Source organism: Ochotona princeps, chromosome 33 (genome assembly GCF_030435755.1).
Source record: "Ochotona princeps isolate mOchPri1 chromosome 33, mOchPri1.hap1, whole genome shotgun sequence".
In the NCBI taxonomy this organism is placed as follows: domain Eukaryota; kingdom Metazoa; phylum Chordata; class Mammalia; order Lagomorpha; family Ochotonidae; genus Ochotona; species Ochotona princeps.
In genome coordinates, this window is record NC_080864.1 from 1,608,798 (window position 1) to 1,620,607 (window position 11,810).

Consider the following 11,810-nt stretch of genomic DNA (forward strand, 5'->3'; position numbering starts at 1 on the left):
CGCGTGTGTGCCGGGCAGAACCAGGCCAGACGGCAACACCCACTGAGTGGAAGACAGGGCTGGAAACAGAACCGACCCAGCAATCGCAGCCACCAGCTGACCGGGGCGATGGACTGTACCGGGCCCCGTACCTGCAGGTGCACACAAGAACCTGGTCTGGATTCACCTCAATCGAACTGCCAGACTCAGATCCCCAACCATGAAAAGACAGAGGACAAATCAATCAACACCTCAGCCATATCCTGGCAGTGAAAAACAGGGCAAACAAAGACTCCAAGATGGACCATGTCAACCAGTGGACTCTGCAGCGACCTCTTTGTGCCTGGAATGGCGAGACTGGCAGCAATCCACAACTGTTGAACCAGCAAAACCACCTGAGCAAGACCCTCGGAGCATGCCCCACATCGGGGACCCGGGATGGACGGGAGAGTGGGTGGGGCCTCTCCCCTTACCTCCCCCTTTTACCCCGGATATAGGAAAAAAAACGGCACCACGTGCATTGCTGGTGTGTCCAGCCTGAAGCCCCGTGTCCTCGTGTCACATGACCGGACACGTTTGCTGACCGTCCCAAGACGTGCCCTACCCGGGGTGACGCTAACAAGGATCTTAGCACCCCCTGGCGGACGCGGGGTGGCAGGGGCCGCGTGGGATGTGCTGTGTCCATCGCTGAGTCACGTCCCCTCTGCTGGCCCCCTCCTCACTGAGAGTCCCTCATAGGCTACAGCGAACCAGTGCGCCCAGGGATAACCCAGTGTCCCCAGTCCCAAGACCCACCGTCGGCATCGTGCATGGGGACGGGGTTGTGGTGCAGCTGGGATCCTGTAGGAACATGAGTTTGAGTCCCAGTGCCCCACTTTGCATCCAGCTGCAGTGTTGTTGCAGCCACTTGGGGACTGAGCCGGTGGACAGATCTCTATCATTTTTGCCTTTCAAGCAAATAAATCAATTTTTAAATAATTATTTATTAAGATTTTATTTATTTTTATTGGAAAGTCAGATACACAGAGAGGAGGAGAGACAGAGGAGAGATCTTCCATCTGTTGATTCACTCCTCAAGTGGCCACAACAGCTGGAGCGACATCAATCCGAAGCCAGGAGCCAGGAGTCTCTTGTGGGTCTCCCATGTGGGTGCAGGATCCCAAGGCTTTGGGCCGTCCTCCACTGCTTTCCCAGGCCACAAGCAGGGAGCTGGATGGGAAGTGGAGCAGCCAGGACTTGAACCTGTGTTCCTATGGGAACCCAGCGCTTGCAAGGGAAGAATTTTAACCACTAGGCTACTGTGCCAGGCCAATAAGTCAATAAAAAAAAAAATGAATCCGGTGGCCAGAGAAACAGGGCAGCCAACGCGTGTCCCTAAGTGGGGTGCTGCCTGCTGCTTGCCGTGACCCTGGTGGGGTGCCCCTACTCGGGGCCCAGGAAAGCTGGCCTCTCCGACACTGCAGGTTTATTTCTCAGGATCACCTGGTGGCAAGTCCTCACTGGTTCTGTCACTACTGACCTCACACAGCTGCCTACCAGAGAGTGGACAGGGTGGTGGGCAGCGACAGCCAGGCTGTGAGCCACTGATGAGGGCGACAGGAACAGGAGAGCCACAAAGCCACCAACGCGGGTCTAGGGCATGCCTGACCGCACTGCCGGGGTGAAGTGCCCCAACCTGGGCCCCTTGGGATCTGAGCGGACACCACCGAGAGGTCAGGAAGAAGGGTGGCCACCAGGTGGGCGCAGTCTGGTGGGAGTTCCGTGGAGACACCCCCCCTCCTCACCCCACACCCATCTGGGCATCGGCAGTGTCGTGGTGGACACAGTCCATTCTGGAAACTTCCAGGGCTTTGAGGGGATGGCGTGGTCCCGGAAGACTGGGCGCAGGATGAAGACATGTACAAGGCAGATGGCTCAGGCTGGAGAGGATGCCGGTCCCTTGGGAGCTCCTTGGTGATCCCCCTCCCCTCATTGCAGCCTGCGGGGCCTGGCAGAACACCCCTGGCCCAGCAAGGGAGCGGGCTTGTAAGGCACAGCGGGGTGGGGCCCAGAGAGACCAGGGTCCCCTGCCTCGGCTCCAGGAGTGGGGTTTGGGGGAGCCAGGAGGAGGACAGGGAGAGATGAGGCCTAGGAGTGCGAAGGCTGGAGGCAGATGAAGGCTCCTGCGACATTCCAGTTTCCCAGCCCCACCCAGGCCCCCTGGGCCAGGTGCGTGCGTGGGTGACGTGGTGTGGGGAAGGGGAACAGCCCACTCCCTCCTACTCTGCTGCACCCTGCGAGCCCCCGAGCCAGGAGGCGAGGGCCTCAGAGGGCAAAGGCGCCCGAGCAGATGCGAGTGTAGACGGCCTCATCCAGGGGCAGGTAGTGGCCCTGCTTGAGGTCCAGGAAGTAGAGCCGGTCCGAGGTCTGGCGCGGGTCGAAGCCCTCCCACTGCAGTCTCGTCTTCTGGATTTTGAAGGTGCCTGTGAGGGGAGGGGGAGGTGTGGGAGGTCACAGGCTGGACAAGGGGGCTTCCAGGAGCTCCCACACTCCCAGACTCCATCATCACCTCCTGGATTAAAAAAAACGAATGGGGTTTGTTTATTTGTAACCTCATTGACCTCCGGAGTGCGATGTAGTAGGATCACATCCCGGTGGGTTTTCAGTGAGGGGCCTGGGTCCAGGCAGGCTCCCTCTCTGTGTCGGCTTCAGGCTCGCCATGGGGTGCTCTGCCCCTCCACTCCCCATAGCACAGTCCCATCCTAAACCGTGAACCAGAACCAACTTTCTTCCTTCAGGTGCAGTGATGGCAAGCTTGTACGCACACACACACACATACACACACACACACAGGGTGAGTGATGCTGTGCGATGCTGACCATCCAGCAAGCACCCTGTGCATGCTCTAGCCCAGCTGAGCGGACTCGGTGTGCACACACCCAAGATAACACACACAGAGAACTGGAGAGTTAACTCCTACGCAACAACAAACTCCTGACAATGGAAAACACACAAGCCAGAGCAAACAAGGGTGAAACTGTACCAAGGGACAGGTGACCAGAGGGGGTCTTAAGCGTGAGGTGGTTTGCTCAAGGTTCCTTGCTGCTGTGCCTTGCACATGGTAGGAGTTCCTCCCAAGGGTTCCTGCAGGGTCCTGCGCGTGGCATTGGTAAGATGGTGTGAGGCCTTTAAGAGGTGGGGCCTAGCACATGATAATTAGGTTATCCAGGGTGCTCAGAAAGCACCCAAGTGGCTCTAAGTGGCTTTTAGTAACTAGCAAGACCTCCCAGGTCTCCCTCTGGCGCCTGTGCCCACTGCCATGCTCGGCCACCAGGGGGTGCCCATGCAAAGCCTGGCGCCACACTCATTGACCTCCCACTTCCCAGACGGGTGGGTGAACTAAACAGAGGTCTTTCCCTTTAGGGATGAGCCAAGTCCCTGGCAAGATGGTGTAGCAACAGACAACGGGCTAAATGCACCAAACACGCCAGTCAGCAGACAATCGCAGAAAATGGCCAGGGCATCTAGCAGGTGGGGCTGCCTGCCTCTAGAGTGTGGGGGTGGCAGGTGGGGATGAAGAACCTCCCGGGAGAAGGCTCCCGCCTGGGCCCCCAGTGCAGGCTGCATGCAAGCCTGTCCATCAGACACGGAGCAGGGGTCTGTACCAGGACAGATGTGGGCCTGGTTCAAGTCCCAGCTGCTCCACCTAGGCTCCAGCTTCCTGCTCATGTGCCTGGGAATGCAATGGAGGACGGCCCCTGAGCTTGGGCCCCTGCACCCGTATGGGTGACCTGCATGGAGTTCTGGGTTCCTGGCTTCAGCCTGGTCCAGCCCTGGCCACTGCAGGTAGCCCTGAATGGAAGACATTCTCTCTCTCTCCACCCTATGAATACATAAATGTGTCATCCCTTCCAAAAATGACAGTTGTGGCTGAACGCACCGCACCCACAGCTGCCTGGCAGGGGCAGGGGTGGCGGAAGCGCACCTGTGGTGTCCACCTGAGGCAGCAGGCGCAGGAAGATGGGCCGAGCGTAGGGAGCCAGCACCTTCTGCAGCTCCACGTACAGGGCGTTGGGGTCCAGCTGGGCCTGCGGGTCGGCAATGGCTGCCATGCCTGCCTTCCCTTCCACTCCTGGGGACAGCGGGGGCTCAGCTGAAGATGCCTGTCCACCGCACCGACCAGCCAGCCCCTCAACGGCCTCTCCCCGGTCACGCCCCACGCTCAGGCTACCACTTGCCACAGCAATCAAGGCCCGTGGGGCGCTATGTCCCACCCCCTGCTCTCCCAATGCCACACAGAGCTTGTGCCATGTCTGTGAGACTGACCAGGCCCACCCAGGCCATCACGTACAGCTGTGCAGGCTGCGCACTGCCCAAGCACCTCTTCCGGCTGCGTCCCGGGGGTGGAGGTGGGAGCTGCCGCACGCCAGGACCACCCGCACTCCCCGCCATCCCAGCTTGCCTGGCACGGCCACCCCGTACACGGCCACGTCCGTCTGGCCCAGCAGGCGGCTCAGCACGCCCTCCACCTCCGTGGTGGATACATTCTCCCCGCGCCAGCGGAAGGTGTCCCCGCTACGGTCCCGGAAGTACATGTAGCCCAGGTCATCCATGACCAACACATCGCCTGGCAGGGTGGCAGGGGAGAGGGCAGGGAAGGGGTTGGACCTGAGGGTCTGGGGGCTGGCCCCCGCAGCCCCTCCGCCGCCAGCCCCCAGGGGGCACCTGACAGGTAGGCACTGTCGCCCTTGCGGAAGACACTGTGTGCGATCTTCTTGCTGGTGGCGCTCTCGCTGACGTAGCCGTCGAAGCGGCGCAGTGGGTCCTGCTGGTTGATCTGACCCACAAGGAGGCCGGGCTCGCCTGCCGGGGAGCCCATGCTCAGAGGTACCCCCATGGAGAGAGAGGGAAGGGACAGGACCCCTCAGCCCGCCCCCCAGTGCCCCTGGGACCCCAAGCTCACCGGGCTCGCAGGGGACGCACAGGCCCTGGGCATCCCGCAGCAGTTCCATTGTTTCTTCACTCACCTTTACCAGGCGGATGGGGTACACGTGGGTGAGGATGCGGCTGTTAAAGCCACAGGAGCCGACCTGGGGAGGGGTGAGGAGACAGGGTCAAAGGGTCCCTCCCACTGGCACCGCGTGCCCTGCCCCACGGCTGCCATGGTGGGGGCCTGCACCTGCAGCTCCGCATCCCGTATGCCTAGTCCCGGCTACTCCATGTCTGACCCAGCTCCCTGCTTATGCACCTGGGAAAGCAGTGGAGGACGGCCCAAGGGCACAGGGCCCCTGCACCCACATGGGAGACCCGGAGGGAGTTTGGAGCTCCCAGCTTCAGCCTGGCCCAGCCCCGGCTTCTTGGCACTGGGCAGCCAGCCAGCAAGCACACAGAACGGAATGCTAGTCCTCAGCACTGGCTTTGTTATCTTTTTGGAAGGAAGAGGTTGCCCCCCCTCCCCAAGAGGGGGTACAGAAGGAAGAGCCAACAACTGGTGTCTGTCATGAGTCAGGCACCTGCTGGGGAGTGCCCCTCGGTGCCAGGTAATGCCCGAGCAGCCGCAGCCGTAGTCAAGCATTAGCCAACGACCAAGCGGAGAAGCCGAGCCCCGGGGCAGGCAGGCCAAGGAGTGGCTGAGGCCCCCTCTGTCTCTCCCACCCCTGTGGAGCCCACCTTCCCATCCATGTTGGCAATGCTGCAGTTGCACTCGGTGGCTCCGTAGAACTCCCCGATCTGGCGCACCCCGAAGCGCTGCGTGAACTCCTCCCAGATGGCAGGCCGCAGCCCGTTGCCCACAGCCAGGCGCACGCGGTGGCGGCCCTCTGCCTCCCGCACCGGCTGTTTGAGCAGGTAGCGGCAGATCTCACCAATGTACTGCACTACCTAAGGGCAGACTTCTGTGGGACCAGGGGCAGTGACCCCAAGGCTCCGCCTCTCCCAAACTCCACCCCTTCGCATTGGAAGATACAGTTGAACCATTTTCTCCCCTAGCCCTGAGTCAGAAGTAAAACACTCACATTCCCAGCCCGCCCTCAGCCCCCTGCACCTGCCCAGCTCCCCCAAGCCCGCCCTCAGCCCCCTGCACCTGCCCAGCTGCCCTCAGCCCGCCCTCAGCCCCCTGTACCTGCCCAGCTCCCTCCAGACCACTCGCAGCCCCTTACACCTGCCCAACTGCCCCTAGCCCACCCAGAGGCCCCCACAGGCTGACCAGCTGCCCCCATGCCGCCCAGAGGCCCCCCACAGGTTGGCCGGGGCGGGGACTCACCGTGCAGTTGTACTTGACACAGTCGTCCCAGAAGCGGCTGGCTGAGAACTTCTTGCGGAGGACCACGGTCAGCCCGTACAGCAGGCACTGACCCACACCCATGATGTTGCCTGTGGGCACACATGCGTGCACGCGTGTAGGGGGGCCTCGGTGAGGGCTCGGCTTCCCCGGCACCTGTGCCCCCACGCATGCTTGTCTCCCCGCGGTACCTGCCGAGTGGTACAATGGCAGACAGTCATACAGGACGTCGGCCGTCTGCATGCGGTAGGCGTGGTGGCCGAAGGCAGCAATGCGGTAGTACCTGCAGGCGAGGCGGTGGGGAGAGGGCGGGGAAGGCCAGGGCTGGGGGACCGTTCTGGTCCGAGCTGGACACTGTCCATGGCACTCATGCGTGGTTGGCCAGAGCGAGGCTGGAAGGTTATCCAGCCAGGCATACATGGAGAGTGGGGAGCAGTGACGAGGAGGGGCCAGCATGTGCAAAGCTGGGATGGCAAGGCGAGGGTGTGGGGGGGTAGGCGAGGCTTGGCCAGCTGTCCTGTGGTGGTGAAGGGGTTTGGAGTCGTGTGGGAGGGAGCAAGGATGGGGTGCAGAGGGGCTGGGGCAGACCCAAACAAGAGCAGGAACAAACCACGTGCAAGGGGGGGGCAGGACGCACAGCGGCAGGAAGCAAAGATGGATAGTGGGGTTCCCTCGTGTGCGGGTGGGGGTGCTGGGGCATCGTTCGGAAGCCCTCACCTGCTGTGCACCACAATGGCAGCCTTGGGCAGCCCCGTCGTGCCCGACGTGTAGATATAAAAGAGGCGGTCTGTAGGAGACACCCAGTCTTGTGTGGGGGACGAGGGGCCCTCTCCACGGTGCCCCCACCACTGCCCTCCCCCTGCCCTGGGCCTCACCGTCCATGCCCTTGCCCGGGGGCTGCGGCACGGGGGTTGTGGGCGCCTCAGCCAGCATCGGATCCAGCAGGTGCGTGTCCGGCAAGACGCCCTCCGGGCCCGGCTCGCCCGTGCAGAACTTAACCAGACTTTTGCCAAGCTGCTGGGTCACCTCGGCCACGGCTGCAGCTCAACACCAAAGTCCCGGTTACTGCCGCCAGCGAGGCCCCCCGGGATTGCCCCCATCTCGCCACCTCCACCCTGCCCCTGACATGCCATGCCCTGCTGGAGTTGGTGGAGTTGGAGGGGGAGGGGGTCCCAGCCTCACCCGCCGCCAGTTCCCCGCCATAGATGAGGGCCTTGGCACCCGACGTGCCCAGACAGAAAACCAAGGGCTCCCGTCGCAGGTTCACGTTGAGCAGCGCGGCCACCATGCCCGCCTTGGCCAGGCCCAGCCATAGCCCCACGAACTCAGGCCGGCCCTCGGCGAAGACGGCCACTACATCACCCGGCGCGAAGCCCAGCTGGCGAAAGAGGTGGCCCACGGCGTTGGAGTAGGCGTCCAGCTGGGCGAAGGTCCAGCACGCCCCGCTGCCCGCGTCCACCAGGGCCAGGCGCTCGGGGTGCCGCCGCGCCACCGCCTGGAAGATGCGGGGCACCGTGTGGCCTGCGCGCTGGTGCCGCCGCAGCTCCAGGCGGACACGGATGAGGACGGAGAGACCGCTGCGGGGTCGGGGGGAAGGCAAGGGAGGGGGGTCAGCGGTCCATCACCAACAGTGGGGGGTGTGGGTCAGTGTGGGATCTAGGGCTGACCCTGGGCTGCCTGGGGGCGGGGTGGGGGATGCTGGATTGGGGTGCTGGCTCCCGCCCCAGGAATGTGACGGATGGCAACACGACTGACCCAGCAGCACTGCAGCAGCTGGGTCCAACCACCTCCTTGCTTCTCTTGGGACATCCCAGCATCCCACAAGGACCCCCTGCCCTCGCAGCCTTCAACCTGTATTATTATTGTTAATTCAGGAGGCAGAGAGCGCCCAGCTGCTGGTTCACTCCCCAACTCCTGGGCCTGGGCCAGCTGAAGCCAGCCGCCAGGAACTCCATGCAGAGTCTCCACCAGGCCCTGAGGGGAGGGGAGGGGCACCTCTGAGGGGCCAGCATGGAAACCACAGTGCAGGAAGCAGGTGGGGAAGGGGGAGCAAGAGGGTGTCTAGAGGTGCTAGGACCCTCCCTCGCCGAGCCTAGGAGCCCACCCCCCCATCAGGCCCCAGGGGTCTGCCGTGGGAGACAGGAGGGCAAAGTGCAGCCGCTGGTTGGTATGGAGAGTCTCTGAGGCTTCCTGCTTGGGTCAAACCACTTCCCCTGTAAACCCTGGGGTGGCCCCACCCCCACCTCGGCTTGCCCTTGGCCCTTGGGGTGCAGCCAGGGTGCTGACAGCTTCGTGACTCAACTTTGCAATCCACCACGTGCTGCCCCTCACCCCGCCACACACACACACACACACACACACACACACGGCCTTTCACTGTGCTCCTCTGGGAAGCCTTCCAGGCAGATGGGAAGTAACCCCCTGTCACAACACAGACCCTCTCCCCACAAACAGGCCAGCCCAGGCCAGCTGGGCCCTGGCTCAACTAAGGGGGAGCTCTTCCGTCCCCCTGAAACTCCCCAAGCCTGCCCTGTCTCCTTTTCTTTTTTAATTCTTTTTTTTTTTCAGCCTATCTGACAAAAAGCAGCACACAGAGAAAGAGAATTTTCCACCCACTGGCATTCCCAAATGCCTGCAAGAGCCAGGACTGGGCCATGTTGAAGCCAGGAGCCAGGAGCTTCTTCCAGGTCTCCCATGCGGGTGCAGGGTCCCAAGGCTTTGGGCCGTCCTCCACTGCTTTCCCAGGCCACAGGCAGGGGGCTGGGTGGGAAGTGAGGCTGCCAGGACTCCAACAAGTGCCCATATGGGTTGTTGGCATCATAACAACTGCTTAACCCGTTGTGCCACAACGCCGGTCCCCCACTCTGGCTCCTGACCCCCGCCTCCTGCTCACGCATACCCTGGGAAGCAGCAGGGGACGGCTCAAACATCTGGGGTCCCTGCCACTCACCTGGGAGACCCCAATGGAGCCCCAGGCTCCCTGGCGTTGGAGCACTCAGTGGATGGGAGAGACTGTCTACATTTCAAATTTTTAAAAAACAGTTTTGAACTAAATAATAGACGCAAATGTTCCCGTCCTCTGCCCACCAACATTCCCCGGGGCCGGCCAGGCAGTTCCTGGGCAGGCCAGCATAGCACGCCACTCCCCACCCAGCCCAGCAATTTGATTCCCATTCATTTTGCATAGATGAGTGAAAAAAGCCAGCCAAGTGCAACAGCAAGGACGCATCCAGGAAGGTCTCCATGGCAGGTGGGGCTAGCTCAGTGGGAGAGACCTAGAGGAAGCAGGACCTGGAGCTTGTGGGGGTGTCGGATGCAGGGAGGAGCCAGGAAGAGTGGGGAGGAGCAGGGAGGAGCAGGGAGGAGCTGGGAGGAGCAGGGAGGTGCAGGGAGGAGTGGGGAGGAGCAGGGAGGAGCGGGGAGGAGCGGGGAGGAGCAGGGAGGAGTGGGGAGGAGCGGGGAGGAGCAGGGAGGAGTGGGGAGGAGCGGGGAGGAGCAGGGAGGAGCAGGGAGGAGCCGGGAGGAGTGGGGAGGAGTCCTCCCCTGCCCGGAGGAGAGCAAGAGCCCAGGACCCACTGTGCAGGTGCCTGCACATAACGGACTCCCACGCCTGGGGCGCCTGCCTGCAGGAAGCCACTCAGCGTCCTGTCCCCTACAATTCAGCTGACGGGGCCACAGCGGGTCCATGGCTGGTCCTGCGCAGGCTCGGCCTCAGGGATGAGTCTGTTCATGCCAACCAGGCAGCCTGCCTCCCCGCCCCCACCAGGGTCTCTTTGGAGGAAGCGGCCCACAGCTTTGTCCCAGCTGTGTGCCTGGGCGGGCTCCGCCTGGCCTGGCCGGGGGCCCAAGCCACCCCCACCCTGCAGACAAAGAGCCCACTGTGCCGTCTCCTCGCCCTGCCCTTCCAGGGGCCTCCCCTTGGACCAGGACTGCGGGAGCAAGGGCACCCTGAACAACAAGAACTAACTCCATCTATAACTCGATCCGGTTTCGTGCAGTTGGGGCAGGCCGAGTTAGGCGAATCCAGGGGCAGGGCACTGAAATAGGTCTGGGGTCTTAACTCGAATCCTCCCCACCCCGATGGTGGGCTCACTCTGGAACCCAGCCTCTGCCACACACCCCGGGTGGGGGGCAATGACATCACCTCTCTGGGACTCAGTTTACCTCTCTGTAAAATGGGACTGGGGACAAACTTTGAGGGGATTCAGCCAGGGGCATTGGGTGGTGGTGGGGGGGAGATTCACCAAGCTGTGAGCTACTGTGCCCCCCAAAATAACCCAGCAAGAGGAACAAACGCCCCCCAGAGCACAACATCTGGGGGTTCGGAATCAGGGACAGGAAAGTTAAGTCACAGCTCGGGACACCCACGCCCCTCGAATCTGAGTCATGTTTCTGCTTCCTATCCAGCTCCCCCTTTGTTCACCCGAGCGCCTGGGCCCCTATACCCACAGGGGAGACCCGGCCGGAGTTCCTGGCTCCTGGATGCAGCCTCGCCCAGCCCTCGCTGCTGTGGGCATCTGCGGGACGAAGCAGCAGATGGAAGGTCTCCCTTTCCAACTCTGCCTCATGCCTCAGGGGAGGCCCCGGAATGAAAAAGCACGAGAGAACAGACACAGAAAAGCATCAGGATCATGACAGGTGTGGCTGGAGGTCACCCCGAGTTCTAACCCAGCCCCTCTGCCCGTCCCCGGGCGACCGGGCACTTCCTGGCAGAGCAGACACCTGCCTCACTGAGAAATCGGGGCTCGGTGGGGTCACAGCCGCCTGCCCCCTCAGAGTACAGCCTGGGAAGGGACAGGCTGTCACCGAGGGCTTGCTGCAAGGTGACATTAAGAGCCACCCCAATCTCGCTAGAGCCGACTCCTCTCCCCCCAGGGTCCCCTCCACCAAGCTGTGCTCTGCGATTCCCATCAGGGGACCCCAATGCACCCCCTTTGCAGGTGCCACCCCTGCTCAAAGCCCAGGGCCCCCCAACTTCCCAAGCTCTACTCCCCCTAACCCCATGGCCCTCAGCCGGGCACCCCACCTTCCGGAGCTCGGCCCCCCAGCCCTCAGCCGTCCCCCACGGGCGCCCAATCCCACTCACAAGAGGTCCCGCCTGGCCGTCTTGCAGACGATGCGCAGGAAGCGCCAGCCGCCGCCGCCCACGTAGACGCCAAACGCCGCGGCCGCGCTCCAGGTCCACGGCAGCCCGAGCAGCCACAGCAGCGCCCCGGAGGCCACGGAGGCCGCGCCCGCGCCCGGAGCCCGCATCCTGGGACAGCGGAGGGCTGAGGCCGCGGCCCGCCCACACGAGGACCCGCCCACACGAGGACCCGCCCACCAGCCAGGACGGCCCACCGCAGGCCCCGCCCCTCCCCGCCATTGGCCAGGCTCCATGGGTCTCCGCCCACCTCCGTGGACCGACACCTCCCAGTCCCGCCCACCAACCGGCACCGCCCTCCGTCCTGACCCCGCCCCCTCCGCGGACGGACAGCGTCCTCAGGTCTCCCAATGGCCAGATCCCCGCTAGTCCCCGCCTGCCGCCCCCGGTACCGTTCCTCTCCACACCTCCCGGTGGCGCCCCTCGTCA

At 63.0% G+C, this 11,810-nt stretch overlaps 1 protein-coding gene across 2 annotated transcripts; it reads right to left on the reverse strand.

The window, feature by feature from the left end:
* Positions 1–1,324: 1,324 nt before the first annotated feature.
* Positions 1,325–11,535, reverse strand: SLC27A1 (solute carrier family 27 member 1). 2 transcript variants are annotated; one of them, XM_004595548.3, is made up of 12 exons: positions 11,325–11,535; positions 7,421–7,815; positions 7,114–7,275; positions 6,956–7,025; positions 6,430–6,521; positions 6,221–6,330; positions 5,629–5,838; positions 4,922–5,048; positions 4,684–4,821; positions 4,421–4,585; positions 3,944–4,090; positions 1,325–2,441 (listed from the first exon to the last, which is right to left on the reverse strand). In XM_004595548.3, exons 1-12 carry the CDS (start codon positions 11,489–11,491, stop codon positions 2,284–2,286), a joined length of 1,941 nt encoding a protein of 646 aa, XP_004595605.2. In that variant the 5' UTR covers positions 11,492–11,535; the 3' UTR covers positions 1,325–2,283. The 2 variants fall into 2 exon arrangements, with proteins under 2 accessions (XP_004595605.2, XP_058513925.1); XM_058657942.1 differs by lacking the exon at positions 3,944–4,090.
* Positions 11,536–11,810: the final 275 nt, after the last annotated feature.